Genomic DNA, 21,854 nt, shown 5'->3' with positions numbered 1-21,854 from the left:
ATGTGTACTTTCCATTGCCAAACAAATCTGACACATCTCCCGTGAAGCCTGGTTAATTCAATGCCTCCCTATGTGATGCTTCCATTTGAGACAGGTGTCTTAATTAAATAAACTAATAATTTTACAAGTAGAAGCACAAAAGCGTAATTATCCAATTTGCTAATTGTTCCATTGTGTGAATTTGCATACATCTTGCTTACCACACAGTTTGTCTCCGTGTATCCTACCACTGAAATGACAGAGCTCCTCTTGGGAGGGGCACTTTCTAAAGTGTGCTAACAAGCACTGAACGGGGGTCCTCCATTAAATCTGGTTGAAAATGGCCAGGTTCAAGCAAATTGGATCGTGTTTGTTTCTGTGGGCAGTCCAGGCCCTGTAATGAAGCGTTCTACAGGTATGGGCTGCTCTGCACGATGACCACCAAATACTGTTTTAGCGCAGTCATGGCAATGAGTGGGTGGCAGGCTTTTGTCCGTGAGTTCTTCTCCTATACTCCGCAAGTGTTTTCTCACCGGGACTGTGCGAGCTATGAGCTGTGGTTTTGCATCTCTCTGTCACTGTATCTCTCTGTGCTTTTTTTCTTTTTTCTGTGTCTCCCTCTCACTTCTCACTCCCACATATTCACGGGGAGCTCTTTGCAGACGCTCCAGCAAACATGCAAACCTTTTGTGTCCCCTTTTTTCCTAGGCGTACTGACAGGACTGCATCCCTTCCACGGCTATGCCGTGACTCTGACGGCTTGTTCTCAGGCAGGATGTGCTGAGAGCTCACAGACATTGAGCATCTCCACTCCACAAGAAGGTAAAGTAATTTCAAAGGTCTCGACTTCCACATTTCAGTCATGAATAATAAAATAGGAGAAGAGCTAAATGCTGCGAGGCCATTTGCTGGAAAACCCCGACCTAATTTGATGACAAAGTGCATTGCCAGGCCATAATTGCTCCCATTTTTTTGGGGGGGTGCGAAAATGAATCAAACTCCATAGCCTTTAATGACATGCATCTTTAATAGCTGTAATGCAGATTAATGGGCTTTTTAATTGCTGTTACATTGTTCATGCAAGAGCCTTGTCATTAATATGAAGCATCTGAAAGATTAATGAAAGCGTCCTCATTTTACTATGGCTCAGAAGTAAATCTAGAGACAGTCTGACTAAAAAGAATTGATTGTGTGGTACAGTATGAAATTGAGAATCAAATGGTTGATTTCCATGGTCTCTTTCAGCTGCTAAACACCAGCGTGGGCAACCATGAATTCAGGAGGACAGAACCTCCAGATGCTAGTCGAGGCACGATCGATCACTGCTACCCACCCCCTTCTTCCTTACTCGTGTTGAACTTCTGTTGTACCTGGGATGTACAAACTGTTGGTCTAAATTAACATCTCAGAAAACACACACTGGGGAAGAGGAAACATTTCAGGACTCCAAACTCATCTCTTCAAAAGATGCCAGCTCTCAGAATGCAGAAGAGTGGTTGCTTTGTATTTCTGTATCCTGTAAGCTGCCTGGTAGGACAGTTATTTAGATTTGACAGCTTGGTCGTTATAGTGAAAGTTAGCCAGCAAAGGCATGCTATGCTCACTTGGGCAAGCTCTCTCTCTCTCTCTCTCTCTCTCTCTCTCTCTCTCTCTCTCTTTCCTTTCTCCCCCTCCTCCACTCTCTTTCTTTCTTTCCCTTCTTCCCTCCCTCCCTCTTTTCCCCAAAACCTCCTTTTGCCCTTTTCACCTTTGACATCATTTTGCAAACACCATTTGCATAGGAGGTAGTTAAAAGAGAGACACACACAGAGAGAAGGCAGACAGAAGCCAATATGATGACAGGGTGATGAGATACAGGGTTTTGTAAAATTCTTCTTGAGACCCTTGATTCTCTGTTCTATACTTCTGTAGACCAGAGTGCACTCCCTCATCTGTGCTGTCAGTAAGACAGCCTCATCCTTTCTCAACACATCCTGTAATCTCTTCAGGTGTAGAATGTTTTCTGGGGTCTACCGTTATCCCCAATCTAGTCTACTGTAATGGTATTATCTCTCTCGGTGTGAGCTTGTGTTTGCTGTGGTACACCGTTATCCCCAATCTAGTCTACTGAGATGGCATCGTCTCTCTCAGCGTGAGACTGTGTTTTCTGGGGTACACTATTGTCATCTTGTTTTATACTCATTTCTGCCAGCCATCGCGTAAGAATTTTCACATTGCTTCCTCTCCACCCTCTTCTCCTGACTTTGTCTAGAGCCCCTCACACCTACTTCCCAACCATTTCACCAAGGGATTGCCCGCTCATCTGGTTCAATGCCCTTGTCATCATGTGTACATCTCCCAAATCTCTTTTCCAAGGTGCCATGTCTAATAGAGAGAATGATATTTCTGTTTCTGGTTAGTTTTTGTTGTTTTGTTTTTAATTTTCCATGATTTCAATTCATTAGCTAGTGTGTTAATAAAATTTTTTCAACAACTACAGTGTAGTTTCAATATGCAATTAATTTAGCTGTCCATATTCTGACCACTCCTGTAGCTGGAGAGTTCTTAAAACATTCCGGTACGGAAACAATCACCATGTGGCCCGTTTCAAATCCTGTGCCCTGTCAATCTGGTGTACCCTGTTTCATCTGCTTTAACAGGCTTGGCCCCAGGAGGACATGATAGGTTAACCATACTTTTGATGAAGTAACACAGATATCAGTCAAGTGGACTAGAGTCAGTACTCCGCATCCAGCAGAGATGTGAGTTCTCAAGAATTCAGGACAGTAATTTAGCGCCGCACCTAAAGCAATCACTGACAAGCAGTCTGCAAGTCACAAACACTTCCTTGCATGGGACCACAGCTTCAGCCCATGGTTTATTGGTTTGGGTCTGAAAAGTTTGACTTAGAAAGTAAACTAAAATTGGACTATTTTATTTTCCCACAGCACCCTGAGAGGTTCAGACACCAGTGGCCTTGTCCCTTCCCAATTCCTTGTCATTGTCCTGAAGTTCACCCAAACATGCAAAGGAGATTGTTACCCAGTACTCCTTAGACATGGATGAGAAGCTGGTCTACACAAGCAAAGGCCAGAACGACACTATCACAGGTACTACACTGTCGCTATCAGGTAATAGATGCGTATGTGTGTTTTCTAGATGACCACTGCAGATAGTTCTCTGAATCAGGTGAGTGATTTTCGCCTCCTTGGAACATCAAGGGAATCTTGGTACTTTACTAGCCCAGACCTTTCTGGATTCTACAGACCACATGTTTGAAGCTGAGTGTCAGTGTGGCCCCCCCCATGCACATGGACTCTGTGAGCTGACTAAATTGGTGACATCCTTCAAGGTCCCATGGTCACAGGTCCAACTATTTGAGATCTGCCTGTGTAAGAAATGATTGGAGATGCGGAGAGATGACTCAATGTGCTACAAATCTTAAACTGTTTGAGAAGAGACAGATCGGTCCAGATTATATGACATCTACACAAATAATGGAATTGCCAGAAGTTTCCTAAATGGAAGAGGCTCATGGGTGTGCCTTCAGGTATTTGCGCTATGGCTAGGCCGCATAGCAGTTATCTATGCTAGTTTTGTGTTTCTAGTGTTGCATGTCTGTGTCGGTCTCCCAGGCAGATAGCATTACTCAACCGCCGATTGATTTGAAAGCTTGAGTCCCAGAGATTCTACAGTTTGTAGAAGGTTTTAACAAGTTAGAGTTAAAAGCAAGGTTATTTATTCAAGGGTTCTCCCATTCACATGAATGCCAGGTACTCAGGTGACAGAGGGACCCAGCATGCTCCTCCTTGCCTGCTGTCGCTGGCTTACTGGGACACCGGCAGCACAAGGCATTGCTGGGCAGTTGTAGTCTCCTTTAGCTTTTCCTCTCCTCTTTAGTCTGAGACTACAAAGTAGACAAGAATTATGACTTTTATATTTCATTCAGGATTAGATGGATATCTGTGATATTTATTCCACAATGTAGATGCTACCCCCACTCTATAGGTGAGGAAACTGAGATTTGACAGGAGCAGGCGGCAGGGCCTGTGAGTGACAGACTTTGGTACTGACCTAAGCGTTCTAGCTAGAGTGTGGGCTTCCAGGATATCGTCTGTGAGTCTGAATTCCTGAAGCCATAGCTTAAGAATGATGAGACATCTCCACTGTCATCTTGACTGGATTTAGAATCACAGAGGCAACATAACTCTAGGTGTATCTGTGAAGGCTTGAGGAGAAACTTAACTGAGAGAGGAAAAGCAAACACAAATTGTAGGTTTGAGGTGTGTCCCATAGGCGAACAACCCAGAATCAATAAAAAACAAGAGAAGAAAAAGCCAGATGAGTGCCTGCCTTCCTCTCTGTTTCCTCATGTCAGCAAAAACTGCCTAACTTTCCATCTTCCATGCCTCCCCTGCAGTGGTGACCTCTCCACACCATGTATCTGGGCTGCCCCTGCTGCGGTGACCTGTCCACACCATGCACCCACGCTGTCCCTGCATTGGTGACCTCTCCACCCCGTGCACCCATGCTGGCCCTGCGGTGGTGACCTCTCCATCTTGTGCACCCATGATGGCCCTGTAGTGGTGACCGGTCCACTCCATGTATCCATACTGCCCCTGCAATGGTGACCTGTCCACCCCATCAATGAGCCAAGATAAACTCTTTCCTCCTTGAGATACTTTTATCAGGAATTTGTCCCAGAATGGGAAATGAAACTAACTCAGTAGGAATATTACATTTTAACATTGTAAAGGAAATAGATGGTATAAAACATATTAAGACATTGTTTCTTCTTGATAGAGCAAGCTTGTAATTATGTCTATAGGTCTATGCCTATAGTCCCTGCTCAAGCAGAAAGCTTGAGGTTCAAGGCCACTTTCTTACATGGTAAGTTTGAGGCCTCCCTGGACTATATATCTACAGATCCTGTCTCAAAAATCTTATAAGAAAAAATAAGAGGCATAATTATCATTTCCTTAAGATAGAGTTTATATTACAAATTAAATAATAGACTAATCATAAGATTGAGTTGGCGATAATACTGGATTCATCCCCTCTTCCTTACCCACCCAGATTTGTTGAATCACTCTGCTCTCTTGTAAACCTTCAAAACCAGTTTTTGCTGTTTCTGGATGTGTGGACTTCTAGAATATGGCCGACTAACCAGAGCCCCTACTCTTGGAGGAAACTGTCCCTCCCTCTCCCAGAAGTATCAGTTGCCAATAGCCACTGGGCTTGGGATAGGGTAATATGCTCACTTCCCTCTTTATGTTATGATTTTGTCTAGCTTGGGCTTGCACAGGCTTTGAGCATGCTGGGAAGTTGCTATGAGTTCCTATGTGCAGAGCCCCTGCTGTGTCCAGAAGATAATGTGTCCTTGTAGTCATCCACCACCTCTGGCATTATGTTTTCTCTCTTACCTTCCTCAGAAATGATCACTGAGCCTTGAGAGAAGGGGTGAAGTATATGTGTACCATCAGGGCTGTGCATTATACCATCTTGTTTTCTGAACATGGGCCAGTCGTAGGTCACTGTGCGAATCACCATCTGCAGACAGAGGTTTCTCAGGTGTGGTATGAGAAAGGCCCCGGTCTGTGGGTAAAACGATGGGTCATTAAAGCTGGTTTAGTGCTCTGTCAATAGTGAGAGGTTCCCCTAGGGCTGGTGACCTGTCTGACCATAGGTTCTTTGCCTGAGAATGACGTCTGGAATGGGTTTCATCTTATGGAGTAGCACACTTTTGACTGCGTCCAAGAAACATGCCTTACAGTCAACACTAGACTCTACCTTAGGGTAATTTTCTTGGAAGAGTAGTTCAAAGCAATGGAACCAAGCAGGTGTCACTATTGCAATATATGACAAAATTGTCTCCATCCAAAACCAAAACCAAACAAACAGCACAACAAAAAGCCTCAGAAGAGATGAGGAAAGTCACTTCATATTCCTCTAGTCTTATAGTTAGCAAAACTGAGGCACAGCTAGACCAATAAAGTCAGTGATTGCTTAAACCACATTAAATGTGGGTCTACTTGGGACCAAAGTACATGCCTAGCAAGTGAGGTAGTCAGAAGAGGGTGTTGGATCCTCTGGAAGTGGAGTGACAGATGGTTGCCAGCCATCATATAGGTGCTGGGAATTGAACTGAGGTCCTTTGAAAGAGCAACAAGCATTCTACACTCCTGAATATCTCTCTTGCACCCTGTTTCAGAATACTTTAATAACGTCTTTCATCTAGGAGATTTATGTGAACACATACAACCACATATACTTTTGTCTTTTTAAAAACTGTTGTGATAAATATTGCATGTAAATATTGATCTGCTATGTTTTAAAATGGAACAAGTGAATCAAAGGTCATTGACAGTTTGATACTTCTGTGCAATGTGCTGTGCTCACCCTCACCCCTGCTGCTTGCCGACTTCCTTCTTCCTCCTCTCCTACTTTTATGTCTCCCCTTTGGCTTTTTACTTTCGCAAACTTGATCTATGTCATCCCTTGATTTGCAGAGAATTTACCAGGAAGGAATATTGCTTTCAAATTTTTGGTATGTTTTACTAACAGAAAACGTTTGAAATTTACTTTTGTTTGTAACATCTGGTTCCACCAACTGCATTTCTGCACAATTATTAGACTTTTGTGCTTTACTTCAAAATACCCAATTACACTTGATGAGCAGAAACTTTAATAGGGCAAGGAAAGATTTTGAAATTTCACCCAGAACACTGGTTCATCATGTTTTCTTGGCCAGGGTCAATAGCTCTTTAAACCCATTAACTTTCAACTGTATTAAGAACCCTCTTCATGACATGATGTAATGCCCCTTGCTAACCATTCATCGTGAAAGTCTTTGCCCCTCCTCCTCCTTTGTCTGTGGCTTCTCTTATACTCGTCAATTGAACAGGTACCCTCCCATTGTGCATAGTGAATGGGCCTAGCTGGCAAGGGAGATTGAGGTTGAAGCAGGACATTCCATCCAGTAGCCACTTAGCCTCTGGGTGCTCTGAATTTTTTTTCTTCCCCTTAAATATGAAACATTCAAAGTCAGACGCATTGCTGCTCCTTGGGTCAGTGCAAACTATATTTAAAAATGCGCACAGTTCGAATTTTTGCCTTGCATAGGCCATGAGCTCGTGGTGCACTGGGTCAGTTCTGACACTGAAAAATGAATCCAGTTAGGGAACCTCCCGAAGGCTGTTGATGTTTGCTGTAATAAATAGCGCACACTTTAAGTCAAACTTTTTCATTCCATATTCAAAGGTAATGGATTTTTCGTAACCATAGTAACCTTGGTGTATTTCTGGATAAATACATGAGGTATATACATTCTAGTTTTAGTTTTGAATATAAACTACCACATTATGTATTACTAATAATATGAAAAATAGGATGTAGGTTAGTGTAATGACAGCTTAAACTAGTATGCATTTTTCTTCTGCAAAAAATAAATATTTATCAAAAGTAAGGGTTCAATTAATTTCCCCCCAGTTTTGTGGTATTCTGGGGGTGCCATTTGTCTTTCCTGCAAGATATCCATTAATCTCCTATTTCTGTCCCATGACAGATTTTTTTAAAAGAATTTTGAGTTAAAAGCAATTGTGTTTTTAAAACTTCTGATTAAAAGCATTATCAAAAGATTGAAGAACCTCTATTTGATAATACTAGCAGGGTTACAGTGAGCCACTGTGTGTGTGTGTGTGTATGATACAGCCATGACTAGGTGGAAAGAGACGCCTCTGTGAGTACCCAGCATCCTGGGACCGCTTCAGTGAAGGCTGGATCACATACTGATGGATGATAACTCTCCAAGCGGTAGCCAACCACATCGTTCTCATTGCAGAGGGCACCCTACCAGAAACAGGGAATGTTTCAGAGAAGCCCACAGAGGTTTGAAGGACAGGAGCAGCTGGTGGTGGTTGGAAGTCAGAAGGATGTTCAGAAAAGCTGACCACAAAGTTGCTGAGAGCCATGCTACCCTGGAAGCTAGGAGAACGGAGCCTGGAAACAGTTCTTCTGACATCTGAGTGCTCTGGGGTTGAGATGACCTAAGCTATTGATGATTTATAGATTTCTGGTGGGAAACGGCAATGAGGATTTTGTTTATTTGTTTTTCAAGACAGGGTTTCTCTGTAGCTTTAGGGCTTGTCCTGGATCTAGCTCTTATAGATCAGATCATAGGATCCACCTGCCTCTGCTTCCCGAGTGCTGGGATTAAAGGCATGCACCACCACTGCCCGACTATAAAGATGTTTTTAAGAGGCAAAGATGCCCAATATCATTAACAACACATGTGCCTACTCAGGCCCAGGTCACAGTTACTTCTGCTGTGCTAAACACCGTGGCCCAGACACCGTTCCCAAGAGATTGTGTTGGCTTACGATTCCTGAGGGATAAAAGTCCGTGATGACTGGGACAGCGGGACAGTGAGGAACAGGCATGGTGGCCGGAGCAGGATGCTCTGAGAGCTCACAGCTTGAATGTCAAGCACCAAGTAAAGAGAAAAACTGGAAATGGCTCTCAGAACTCACCCCCAGGGGGCATACTTCTCCAACAAGGCCACATCTAATCCCCTCTGAACAGCAGCACCAACTGGGGACCAAGTGTTTAAATACATGAACCTATGGGAGACATCTTCATCCAAACCCCCACAGGCCCATCATCTAACAGGTCTGTGTCATTTGTATGCTTGAATATGAAGGTGACGTCTTCCCAAGACCTCGGATTCTCTGAATAAGGTAGATGCATGGGTTAAAGTAATGTGAAAGTGTGTAGGGTGTGTTTGTCTGGGGAGCGGGGGAACAAGACTTAAAATGCTGAAAAGGTGGAGGAAAGCTAAGAAAGGAAGAGAGGAAGGAATGTTGGGTGAAATTCTGATAACATTGGGTAGTTAAGTATTTATATCTTTAACCTACTAAACATACTACAGCTTTCCTTTGGTCTTATTTGTCAAGGTCAAACAGTACTACATATAAAATTCACCAAACACTTCAGTCTCACAATAAGGAATTTATTGAAGATGTAGCTGTATTCTTTGTGGCACGATAAAAAGCAAATTTAAAGGTGAGGTGCCTCTAACCAAGTGTTAGAAAGAAGCTTATCAATACTCTACAGATGTGAGCAACATGATCTAGATTCCTGCTGTTGGTTTGCAATAGAGTCTTTGGAGGAAAGTAAAACTTTCTAGTGGTTTCTTTAGGCTGGCTTTGAACTCACTATGCAGCAGAAGATGCCCTAAAACTCCTAGAATTCCTGTCTCTATCCCCCTGGGCTAGTTTTAGAGTTGTAATGGCACCATACACCCCTATGCAGTACTGGCAACCAACCCATGGCCCTATGCAGGCCGAGCAAACACTCTAGTGACTGAGTGAAATCCCCAGCCCTAATTTTACAGGTTTTAAGGCAGCGGTGCAGTGGCACTCCCTGTATATACTATTATTGGGAAGACCAAGCCTGAGTGTTAATAAGGCAGAGCATGTGTAGATGGTCAGAAAAGACCGTGATGGCTTCCATAATTCACAGGGTACCCTCTCTTAGGCTGTAGGTTATGGCATTACATTATACAAAGTTGAAAGAAAATTCGAGGATACCTGGAAGGAGAAAAGCTGTGAAAGTATCTGGAGCCTTCACAGATCAGCTCTGAAGAAAGGCTCCACAGTGGTTTCTCCGGACGTGGCTAGATACCTCGGCACTGTGGATTAATGCTTTCTTCACAAGAGCCGCATGTATCGAGCGGCACAGAATCAGAAGGAATGAAGTAGCATGCACGGAATGCTTACCTGTCCCCTCAGTATCAGCTGTGCACATTGCAGCCAAAGGCTCCTCCTCCTAGCGAGTGCTTCACTGGACAATGCACTGCTGTGTGAGGAAATTAAATGTGGATATTTATATTTTAAGAACTACTCTCTTAGTCACACATGATGTGATAACTTAGGATTTTTTTTCTTCTGAGCTATGGTATGAAAGGATTCTTGTGCAGGGAGGGACTTTAGAGGCAATGTGAGGCTGATATCATCTTATGAGACCAGTGGAGTTCAAGGTGAAAGTAGTAATACAAGGTGACCTTTGAGACCTTGACAAACAGAGCTCACTGATTATTTTAATCAATTGTTTTAATTTGGCCTATCTTTCAGAAGAGTGTGTATTAAGGGTACACCTTGATGAATATTCTTAGTTGATTAATGTGTGTAATAACTTCCCAAATCAATCAGCAGCTTTATCAAATATTAGAGTCTCTCGTTCTGTATAGTTGGGTCTTACCTGTTGATAGCATAGACGGGTTATCTGCTAAATGTGAGTGGATCAAGTATAATTTAGGTTTTTATCACTTGTCAATTTTGAAAGTCAGGTAGAGAGTAAATCAGTCACATAGTCTTTTCTATTAAACCTACAGTCCAGAACCTTAAGACCCCAGGCAGTTGCTAAGGGAGTATCAGTTCTTAAAATCTACTGAAATTTTGTAAACTGAGACAAACACATCTTCCCCTTTCTGGTCTGATCTAGAAATGAATCCCAGTAATGTTTCAGCTATGTGCTCGGCACATAGCATGGTGAGTAACCAACGTTTGCACAGCCACAGTGAGAAGATCCAAAGCCACTGCCCTGAGAGTTCAATGATGGGCTTTTATGACCACAGACTTACCATGATGAATCTAGAAATGTAAATGTAGAACCGTGGTAAACAAGTATTTGGACATACAGAATGGAATATATGTTCCTTTCAGTTAACTATAGAAGTGTAAGCATGTGTGTAATAGATGAATGCATGTGACATAAGAATTTATATATGAAAACATGAGCCTAAGCATGAACAGTTTTATCCTAGCAATGAGATTCTAGCACTTTCTTTTAATTTTTCTCTTTTCTTTCTTTCGTTTGTTCTCTCTCTCTCTACTTCTCTCTCTCTCTTTTTCCCTCCCTCTCTTTCTCCTTTCCTCCCCCCTCCCTCCCTTTCTTTCTTCTTTTCTTCCTTTGTTTTTTGTGCAGTGGTGCACTTGTTAGTGTGTGCTGATCTGTATGCCTATAGAGGTCGCTACCAGTCAGTTCACCTTAATTGCTCTCTTCCTTTAAGTTTTTGAGGCAGTGTCTCTCTCCCTGATTTTTAGCTCATTATCTGGGCCAGACTTCATGGCCAGTGAGCTTCAGGGATCCTTCTGTCTCGACCTTCATTGTTCTGTAGTTATAGACCCATAGCACCTACCTCTTTTAGTTGGGTTCTGGGGATCCAAACTCAGGTCCTTAGGCACGTGTCTCCACCATTTGATTAGTAACCCAGTCTTCCCAATCTGTTTCTTTCCCTTAAGGAAGTCATTTCATGTTTTAAATTCTCTGCTTTTGGAGTCTAGAAATTATATTTTGTTGTTTGGCATTTTCCATTTTAATGTGCTCGATAAAGTTGGTAAGAAAGACATTTTAGAAATCTGATGGCACATATGGATTAATATTTACCTTCTGGTTTGTCTAATCTTTCCTCTGATACTGAGTCATGCCGATAGCTTCCCTCATTTCCCTTTGACAGTATCAGAGTTGTATGCTGTCCATCTAGCCCTGCCTGCTGCTGTCGAAACATTAAACACACATAGCTTGCCTACATTCCCACAATTTTCATTGATTCCCAGATTTGTCAGGTCATTGTACACATATTTGCCATTTAATGTGCTCTGTATAAACCAATTTCAAACAGGGTACATCTTTGTTCAAAACATGGATTTAAGGGCATTGCATCATTACTCATTTCCATAATCTGTAGTATCTACCATCTGGAACATAGCTGGCATCTCACAAACTTTTATTGGATTGAGTTAAAATGAGTCAATTTGAAAAAAAATCACTGGGAATCAGTAAATTAATATTTTGAAGTAAATAAATACTGATGCATAATTCAGAAGTAATTAATATGCTAAACTTGGTAAATGGCTTTAATGAGGTAGGCTGTTCATGTAGCTTCCTAGACATTTTCATTTAATCACCCAATAAGTAGAGAAAAATTTCTTTTAACTAGGCTGCTGTGAAAGAGTGCCACAAACCGTGTGCCCCCAAGAATGTTACGTCACGGTTCTGAAGAGCATCATGAAAGATGCAGGCACCAGCAGTACCTGTTGCCTCTGATGTCTTCCATCCTGGTTTCCGGGAGCTTGCTGGCCATCTTTGGAACCACTTGGTTTGTAAAGATGTCACCACAATGGCTGCTTCTGCCTTCATGTAGCTTCCTCTCTGTTAGTTTGTCTATCTCTAAATTTCCACTTCCATGAGGATGCACATCCTGGTGTGTTGGGATTGACCTTAATGACCTCTTATTAACTAATTACAATGGGAGGCCATTGTGACACCTCTAGGAGATCAGACTTCAACATGTATATGGGAGAAGGTCCCAGTTCACCATGAACTCTGTTCTCTGTAGAATGTCTGGCTGTGTGTTTGATAGCTTGATTAACCATATTTATACTTCCCTCAAATATTTACCTATTAGAACCAGATAAAGCATCTCTTTGGAAATCAGTTGAAATGGCCCTATTTAGTGACAGCTGAGTTTGACAGTGGGTGTGGTGGTTTGGGGGGAGGGGACAGATCATTTTTTTTAAAAAAATATTTATTTATTTATTTATTTATTGTGTATACATTATTCTGTCTGTGTGTATGCCTGCAGGCTAGAAGAGAGCACCAGACACCATTACAGATATTTGTGAGCCCCCATGTGGTTGCTTGGAATTGAACTCAGGACCTTTGGAAGAGCAGGCAATGCTCTTAACCTCTGAGTCATCTCTCCGGCCCCAATAGATCACTGTTGTATAAAGTAATATATTAGTTCAGCAGTTGTTATCAGATGTCTTTAATAATCATTGAGGACTTCAGAGCATATGAAAAGGTCAAAGGCCTTGACTTCATATTACTTCTGTTGCAGTAAGAGGAGCTTGAGACACTTTCTAAAGTCCAAAACTATAGATCTACCATTAAAATCATCTGCTTTATGTCCTTCATGCATCTTTCTTTCCAGAGTGTTCTTCCACTCACTGACTCTGTAAGACCCATGTTCTTTGCATGTGGAAAGTTGTTCTTCACATGTTAACTCATCCTTCCTAATGTTCCCACCTGCTCATCTAAAGCTTACCACTTCTCCTTGACTCTAAGTTCTCCGGAATCTGAGGTCTCCCAAGAGTGACCAACAGGGGATGTCAGTCTTTAGATTCTTCCTTCCTTGTCCACATAGAGCATGGCGTCCTGTTCAGTTGTGTTCTCTCAGTGAAGAATCTAGGGTCTTGTCCTCACCCAGAATTGCCTCATGTCTCATCAATTCACTACTCAGAACCCCATCTAAGAGGAATCAATTGTATTATATACTCTTTTACTAATTTACTTATATTAAAATATTTCTCATTTTACTGGTTTTTAATCCTTTTTTGAGATTTTCACACATGAACACCATATTTGCATCATTTCTACATCTTTTACTTAGTAATCCAAGTCTCTCCACTCCTTTGTAACGTTATGGCCTCTTTTCTGATTATTATTGGTGTGTGTGTGTGTGTGTGTGTGTGTGTGTGTTTGTGTGTGTATGTATGTATGTATGTATGTATGTATGTATGTATGTATGTGTGTGTAAATATGTAGGCTGAGGCCACCTGTTCATTTCCTGGCAGCTAAGACCTGAAATAATCACACTTAACTATATTAATTGCAACACTGCTTGGTCAATGACTCTAGCATATTCCTAGCTAGCGCTTACATCTTAAATTAACCAATTTATACTAAACTGTGCATCGCCACATGGTTGTGGCTTACTGTCCAGCGTCTGGTGGCATCTGTCTCATGTGGCAACTACATGTCTCCTCCCTGACTCTGCCTTCTTTTCTCCTCTATCTGCTTAAAATTCCCACCTTGCTCTCTTCTTCTAAGCCACTGGTCAAAACAGCTTTATTCACTAACCAATAAAAGCAACACATATGTAGAAGGACTTCCCACAGCATTTCCCCTTTTCTGTTCAAACAAAAAGGGAGGTTTTTAACTTTAATATACTAAAATTGCATATAACAAAACAGGTATCAAGCAAGAATTACAGCTGCAATATTTATATCTACTTTATCTTTTATAATAATTACAGAAAACTATGATTATAACTATCTATTTTTCAACTTGATCAAATTTTCCATAAGCATATACTATTACCTAAGTAACCTGGAAGTACATTGTAAGCATTGTAAGCAATGTCTAAAACTCTAGAATTGACAGAGATATCTTGTTGCTTGGACAGTCACCCAAAATTCTTCTGTAACATTGGGGTATCCAATCTTCAGCCTACAAGCCCATAGTATCCAGAAGACTTTTTCATGAAGCAGGAAATTTGAAGATCTGTTCTGCCTTGTAATGGCAAAGTCCATCAGTCACTTTTTTCTATGTCCTAAAGAGTGTCTGTCAGACACCTTCATTAAGCAGGAACCGTGAAGGACGGTTTCACCTTTAGGCAAGTTCAGCAGTCATTTTTTTCTGTGGGTTCTGCATGTCTAGTTCATATACAATAACATCAAGCAGTCCAAGCAAGAACAATTTCTTGCACAAATAGTTAACAAACTTCATAAGAAGCTTCTTCGATGCCTGTCTTCCTCTTGGAGTAGATTGGTGCTGCCAGGAACAGATGTGTCTCATTGTTGAGGAAAGTCCTAATTTCTTAAACATTTTAAATGCCATGTTTTTAGATCTTGAAAGATTTGAAGATTATCTATCTAACTGAAATATATCTGTATATATATCTAGAAAACCTAACTAACATGACTACAAGCTTGACTAATATAAATGACCAGCTATTAACCTGTATTTTTAATTATACATTACCTTTTGAAATGAGCTACACAAACACAATACCTTAACAAAAAGCGGAAATATACATATGTAACAAAATTGACCTTAAATTTGTATCAATAAACCAAGATCCATACCATTGCAAAGTATCCATCTCTATAGCACATTCCCCTTTAAATGCAAACAAACATTTATAAACAATATTTGGGAATTTGGGCATAGTTCTATCCAAACTGCTTCCTTTTTTTTTATTTGGTGAAGTAGTTTGGGGGGTTTATGGAGATCTTTTGGGTGGGAAGGTCTTGATCCATTGGTCTGGAAGGAATCCACAGGTTCCTATCTTCTGTGAAAATTATAGCAGAACCTCTTTTCCAAAGCATCATATCCTTAGACCCAAAATTTGAAGTCAAGATACCTTTAAAGTACATATGTTGATTTAGCTTAGCAGCCTGTACAATGAAATGTCTCTGTACTTAGCTTATTTACAGTCAAAAGATTCAAAGAAAATACAATAGTATACATAATCTAGACTCTCTGTCCATTTTTATGTGGCTTATTCTTTGTTACTCTTTTAATCTATGACTGTCTGTACTCTACCTCTTTAAAGGCTTTGTTTTATTTTTTCTATATTCTTCTTCTTTCTCTCTCTCTCTGAAGCCCACATATACTTATCTAACACTGTGACACATTTAGGAGTGTTTTTCATCTAAATCTGTCTTTATTGCATATCTGTAATTCTTTTCTGATCAGAACCTCTTCTTAAAATACTCAGTGGTGTGGCTAGGAGTAAGACTGCTTTGCCTTTTGGCTCTGCCCAGTACAACATGGTAGAGGTCTGTTTGCTGCCTCTGAGACTACTGGGTGGGAGCCACACTCCCCACCTCAACTCTCGTAAGAAGTTGGCCTATGTGGCCACAAAGTAACTAGCAGCACGCTGCCCACAAACCCCATTCAAGTACTCAGCCTCTTGAAAGAGCCAGAGTTCATGCTGGCGGCAAGAACCAAGAAGCCACCATTTTGAAACCACGTGGTTTTTGTTTTTGTTTGCTGCTACCACTGAATCAGGAAGACCTTTCTTAAAGGAGCTACAGCACCCCTGTTTGCCACCAGCAAACAGAGCCCATCCGAAAAAAAAAAATTGCTGGTTGTCAAGAGGTCTGACTTGACTCTGTTTTTTTGTGTCTATAATTCCTTTACAAATTTTCTCATGTTTTATGTGGATATAGTCAACCCCATGGTGGCATGTCAATCTGCAGATAGAGGACACTCACTTGTTTCCTGACCAACCATACCTAAAGTAATCATATTGAACTATATTAATTGCAACACTGCTTGGCCTATTGGTGTGGGAGAATTGTCTGTATTCTGTCAATCATATTTTAATAAAACACTGATTGGCCAGGCAGGCAGTATAGGCGGGAAAGCCAGACAGGAAGTAGGGGTGGAAAAAAGAGACTGAGAGTTTTCTGGGACACAAGAAGCTCTCTCGCCACTCCTGCGCAGACCACCGAAGAGGCAGCATGTAACTTGCCCAGCTGAGAAAAGTACGGAGCCATGTGCTAACATAGATAATGATAATGGATTAATGTAAGTTACAAGGACTAATAAGGAGCCTGACCTGATGGGCCAATCAGTTTATAACCTAATGTAGACTCCGTGTGATTTTCCTTGGGACTTGCTGGCTTGTTGGGGTACTGGGTGGGACAGAAACCCCAACAAGCCGGCCCTCATGTTACAGGCCTATGACTGTAGCATATCCTAGCTAGCCCTTACATCTTAAATTAACCAATTTCTATTAATCTGTCTATCACTACATGGTTGTGGCCTACTGGTAAGATTCAGTCTAGCATCTGTCTCCTGTAGAGGCTACATGGCTTCTCCCTGACTCCACCTTCTTTCCCCCTCTATCTGTTTGGAATTCCCACTTGCCCTATTATGCTAAGCCACTGGTTGAAATAGTTTTATTCATTAATCAATAAAAACAACACATAGGCAGAAGGACTTTCCACACCATAAATACAACCTGGTTTTTTTGTTTTGTTTTGTTTTTGAGATTTTTTTTGAGACAGACCCTGTGTAGCCCTAGCCATCCTGAAATCTGCTTAGTAGATCAGTTGACCTGGAACTTCCAAAGATAAATCTAGTGCTGGAATTATAGGTGTGCACCACAGCCTTCTGGTTCCATTTAGTTTTACTTGTGTGTATATGTGTGCTAGTATGTATATGTATGCTGGTATGTATCATCTATACATGTGTTGCTGGTATGTTTATGCATAAGCATGCTGGTATGTTTATGTGGGCTGGTGTGTATAGACAATCAAATAACTAGAGAGTTCATCTATGGAGAACACTGAAGCTCAACTTCAACGATCACAGCTCTTCATCTAGTCATGGAACTTTGTGAGATTTTTTTCCCCCATCCCTGTTGGCATTCCAACTGATTTTGTCAGTATGCAAGTCCTGTTTAGGTGATCCTATTGTTGAGATGTTAAGTGTACATCTTCCCTGTCATATGTAGAAAACACCATCTCACAATAGATCCCCTGAGCTGCTGGCTCTTATAATCGTTCTTCCTTTTTCCCACAATGTTCCTTGGGCCTTGGGCACAGGGTTCTTATTTTTCTTTGAACCCAAGTCACTCTAGTTTTCAGATTCTTTCTTTTCTTCCCACCAATGCTTCCTTCAAGTATAAAATTTTCACTGTTTTCAAGGTGCTACCTTTCTTGTGCCATCATAATTACAATGCATTCAGATGAAAACTACCAAAGATAGATTAGTGTAACTGTGTTCCTCACACCTGAGCCCTAGGTCCTGAGTTTTGCTGAAGTGACTTTGATAAACCCATTAGTGGGTGGTTTTTTGCCATATGCTGTCCCCAATCTCCAACAGGCTTCTTGTGCTTGCTCTTAATCTCTTCTCTGATTTGTTTTTTCTCCTTTTCGCTTCTCTGTTTTTACCATTGCATGACATTCTCCCTTCCTATAAACATAGCAATCATAATGGATTTATGGCCCTACCCTAATCTCTCATGACCTCCACTTAACTTGATTATGCTTTATAACTTGATTAAGTCGACTGACTTAACCCCTCAATTTTGACTTAACTTGATTAAGCTGAGGTCACACTCAACCTCAAAGACTCTATTTCCATATATGAACACATCCACACATATACAGGAGTTTAGGAATTGAACGTGTCCTTTTAGAAAACAAAGGTTTAACCCAGGATGTGAGGATTGAATCCAAAATTTATCAGTCTTACTTGGGTTCTCCACATTCTTGTTCTTCCTGATTCAAATCAACATGGAGGCCATGTATTTCAGAATCCTCCTTGGATCCCAGGACATTCCTTTCCTTATACCTGTGACATTTTCACCAACCTAATTTCCCTGTTGATGGTCAAGCTTTGGAATGATTTTTTTCTTTTTTTCACAAATGTTGATTATGCTCATAGTCTTTGAACACTCCATGAGGTCTCCGTACAATCCCCATTCATACTTATCTTCAGCTAAGATGTTTTCCTTCTAGCCATGAACACTCTCTAAATACTTCATCACTTTAGTCCAGCTCCCTAAAATTTAATTTATCTTATTGACTACACTGCAACATTTTGTTTTTCTTCCTGACTTTCATCTCAGAAAACAGCAGCATTTTCTATTCTTTTGTCAGAAAAAAATTCTAAATTTAATATTGGATCACTTCTCCTACATCCTTCACATTCAGTCTTAAAATTTACATTCCTTATCTTGGCTTATAACACATATTTTATCTACCTTTTTGGCTTTAAATCATTCTCTCATCCTCATGTGTTTCTGCAATATTATTTCAGTATTTTCTGTTTGTTTGTTCTTGGAAACACAAGTATTTCCCCATTCCTAGGTCTTTGACATTCCTATTTCCTCTGACTGGAATGCAAATTCTTTGACTCCTCACAGGGCTCAATCATTGTCTATGGATATCCCTGAATAATGTAAACATATGTGTATACATGTACACACACTCAAGTCTGTAATTGAAAGAACATGAGAGGACAGTGTTTACTGCTCAGTTAATGACTTTGACTACACATAGAACTTAGTTGTAGTATGGGAGAGTGGGGCTCTGCCTGGCTAGCTTACACCCAAAGTAATTACACAGAAACTATATTAATTAAATCACTGCCTGGCCCCTTATTTCTAGCCTCTTATTGGCTAATTCTTACATCTCAATTTAACCCATTTCTACCAATCTGTGTAACACCACGAGGTTGTGGCTTACCAGGAAAGATTCTAACAAGTGTCAGTCTTAGGCAGGAGCTTCATGGCATCTGCATGTCTGTCCTTCTCCCCAGCATTTAGTTCTGTCTACTCTGCCTACCTAATTTCTGCCCTATCGAAAGGCCAAAGCAGTTTCTTTATTCAACCAATGAAAGTAATACATAGACAGAAGGACCTCCTATACCATTAGTAAAAAGACTTTCTTAGTCCACATCCATCCAATGACAAAGGCAGATGCCGTGTCATCCATATTTAGTATATGAATATTAAGGTTTCTCTAAAGTTACCTCCCTTGGTACAGCAGCTGTGGAAAGATTATCATTAAAGTTTTTTATGGATGGGGCGTGGGAATGAACACATGAATCCTGAAGATGCCATTCTAGCAGTTAGAACTCAACTTCATGGCTTTGCCATATTAACTGTAGCGGAAATTCTGTAATTAGCTTTCAGCATTTCCTATGCACAAGCTCACATATTATAGAGGCAAAGTTTGGATACATTAAGTTGGTTTCTAAGTCAGGTTCCACAAAATCAATAATTTGGAGAGTTTGGACGTGCTGAGAAAGCCTCTTCTAGACACACTTAGGTTCTGAATTCATGTTCCTATAGAGGCTGAGGTCCCAACTCTATCCTGGTTTCAGACAACTCTAGGGGCCACTTCCAGGTCATTTCACAGAGCCCCCTTCATCTTTGTGGTAGAGAACTTTCATTGTGTTATATCCCCCTTGTGTTAAAATTCTTCTACCAGCTACTGAAGAATGCTACAGGCATCCTTAAGTTCCATCTGCATGGCTTCAGTCGTGCATGGTCTACTTAGTATAGCACATTATTATAACTGTTCTGTGTTATTATTAGTTACTATTAATCTTGTACCAATCCTGAGTATCATAGGTATGTTTGTGTGGTGTTTGTGTGGTGTGTGTGTGTGTGTGTGTGTGTGTGTGTGTGTGTGTGTGTAGAAGAAAAGAAATAGCTCATATATGGTGTGGTGCTTTGTTTGTTTTAACAACTAACCAGGAAACAGCATTCTCTTTCAGTGTATTTCTGTGAATCCAAGGAGACTGCAGATTCTAATCTAAAGGGCTCAAAATTAGACTATACCCCCCGGGGTAATCTCGGTTTTTGTACATGAGATACCAATTTTCAGGAACCCCATCAAATTCATCCTTTCTGTCTATACTGAAAGGGTAGGAATTGCATGAAGATGAATGTTGACTGTATTCCCCCTCAGAATTCTTCCTACCACAGGTTTGAGCAGCACATGCCCACCTTGGCAGTTCTATGCCACTCTGAAATCCCTGGGTGTCCTGGTAAAAGGATAAGGATGGAAACCACTGCAGGATTTAGTTTTGGAATTGAATGTAATAACACATTTAATTATGTTGACATGGAGATGTCCTTTGCCACTCACTTGTGAACTGAGAATGCTCCACAGCCATTGGTTCTGCTTACAAAATGCTCCAAGTTACTATTGTGGCAGAGGTTCTCAATGCAGAATCCCCTTTGAGCCCTCATCTAAATGGCCTGTCCAACTCTATAAAGTATCTGTTGAGCATCTTTATGCATGGAGGCTGGAGGTGCAGTGCCACTGAGACACATCAGTGTCTCTCACAGTCTTTCCATGGCAATGCTCAGAAACAGATATAACCCAAGTAGAACGCCATTCAGCCTGAGGAAACACCCATAGAGCAAGAACAGAGATAGATGCTACACACTGGGGAGTTGGCAGGTCCAAGCCAGGGCAGGACACACTGCACACACGTGTTACAATGTTCATGTAGTGAAAAATCAAACAGAGCCCATTGTAACATGCTTTGGTTTGGGGAGCTGTGTGAAGCAAGGAGGGGGTCCAGAGGTCAAAGGGGCGAGGATGAGTCGAGATAAGCTTTAAACTTCGTTGTGAGTCAATGGAGAAGGGTTCTCAGGCTGTAAAACAGCAAGAGCTTGGGCTGAAGAGTTGGCTCAGTGGTGAAGAGCATGCGCTGCTTTCCCAGAAGACCCAGATCAGGGCCCAGCGCCCAAGCCAAGCAGCTCATAAGTGCCTGCAACTCTAGCTCCAGGGCATCCAGCCCACTTTCCTGGTCCCCACAGGTACCTGTGCATACCTGTACACAGGTAGACATGTATACACCTAATTAAAGTAAAACAAACCTTTAAAAAAAGAAATGACATGCAATCACTAATGTTTTAGGAAATAAAAACATCAAAACATAGAATTATTCCCTGGGGGTGGAGGCTGGAATACATCACTGTCATCTCCATGCAGTGAGCAGAGGGACCGACTAGTTTGAACTTCAAATGCAAAAAGCTAATCGAACTTAACAATACAGATGGCTGCGGGATGAGAGAGAGAGAGAGGCCGGCATTATAGTCATTTGTTAACAGCTCTGTTGTATTGTGCGTCTGTGCATCTACCAGTGTAAAATCAAATCTTCTTATTGTCAAATCCTTTTAAATAGTGTTTAAACATATTCTGATGACACAATCTGCTGAAGTATTTACCCTTGGTGGGGATTTCCATTAACCTTGTTGTAGATACTGTATGTTTTGGGGGCTCTGATTACGGGAAAAAGCCTAGTGACATCACTATAAAACCGCATCTGGTTAAGCTTAGAGCCTTTGTCATTCTATCCGATTTGGGAAATTCAGCAAACCATAGGAGAACGCCGTGATTAACAGAGCCCAGGCTTCAGATTATCAGGGTGCCCTTTCTTTAATAATATGTGTGGAGAACGGTGAAATCCCTAAACCTGCAAATGATATGAGAAAGGCCCAGCATCCAGATAGCAGGGAAGTCAGCTGTACTGCAGAATTTCAGAGAGCAGAGACAGGACTTAAGTTGAAATGGTTT

The 21,854-nt window shown here is 41.2% G+C and overlaps 1 protein-coding gene across 1 annotated transcript in view; it reads left to right on the top strand.

The window, feature by feature from the left end:
- Ush2a (usherin) overlaps nt 1–21,854 on the top strand; it is a 683,507-nt gene that overhangs the window by 318,009 nt on the left and 343,644 nt on the right. Inside the window, 2 exon segments of the mRNA XM_087905997.1 lie at nt 688–801; nt 2,907–3,068. Of these exon segments, the coding sequence (XP_087762123.1) occupies nt 688–801; nt 2,907–3,068 (276 nt within the window).

The sequence above is a fragment of the Myodes glareolus genome, chromosome 5 (assembly GCF_982192425.1).
Source record: "Myodes glareolus chromosome 5, mMyoGla1.1, whole genome shotgun sequence".
NCBI lineage: Eukaryota > Metazoa > Chordata > Mammalia > Rodentia > Cricetidae > Myodes > Myodes glareolus.
This window is presented reverse-complemented; position numbering and strand designations above follow the sequence as displayed.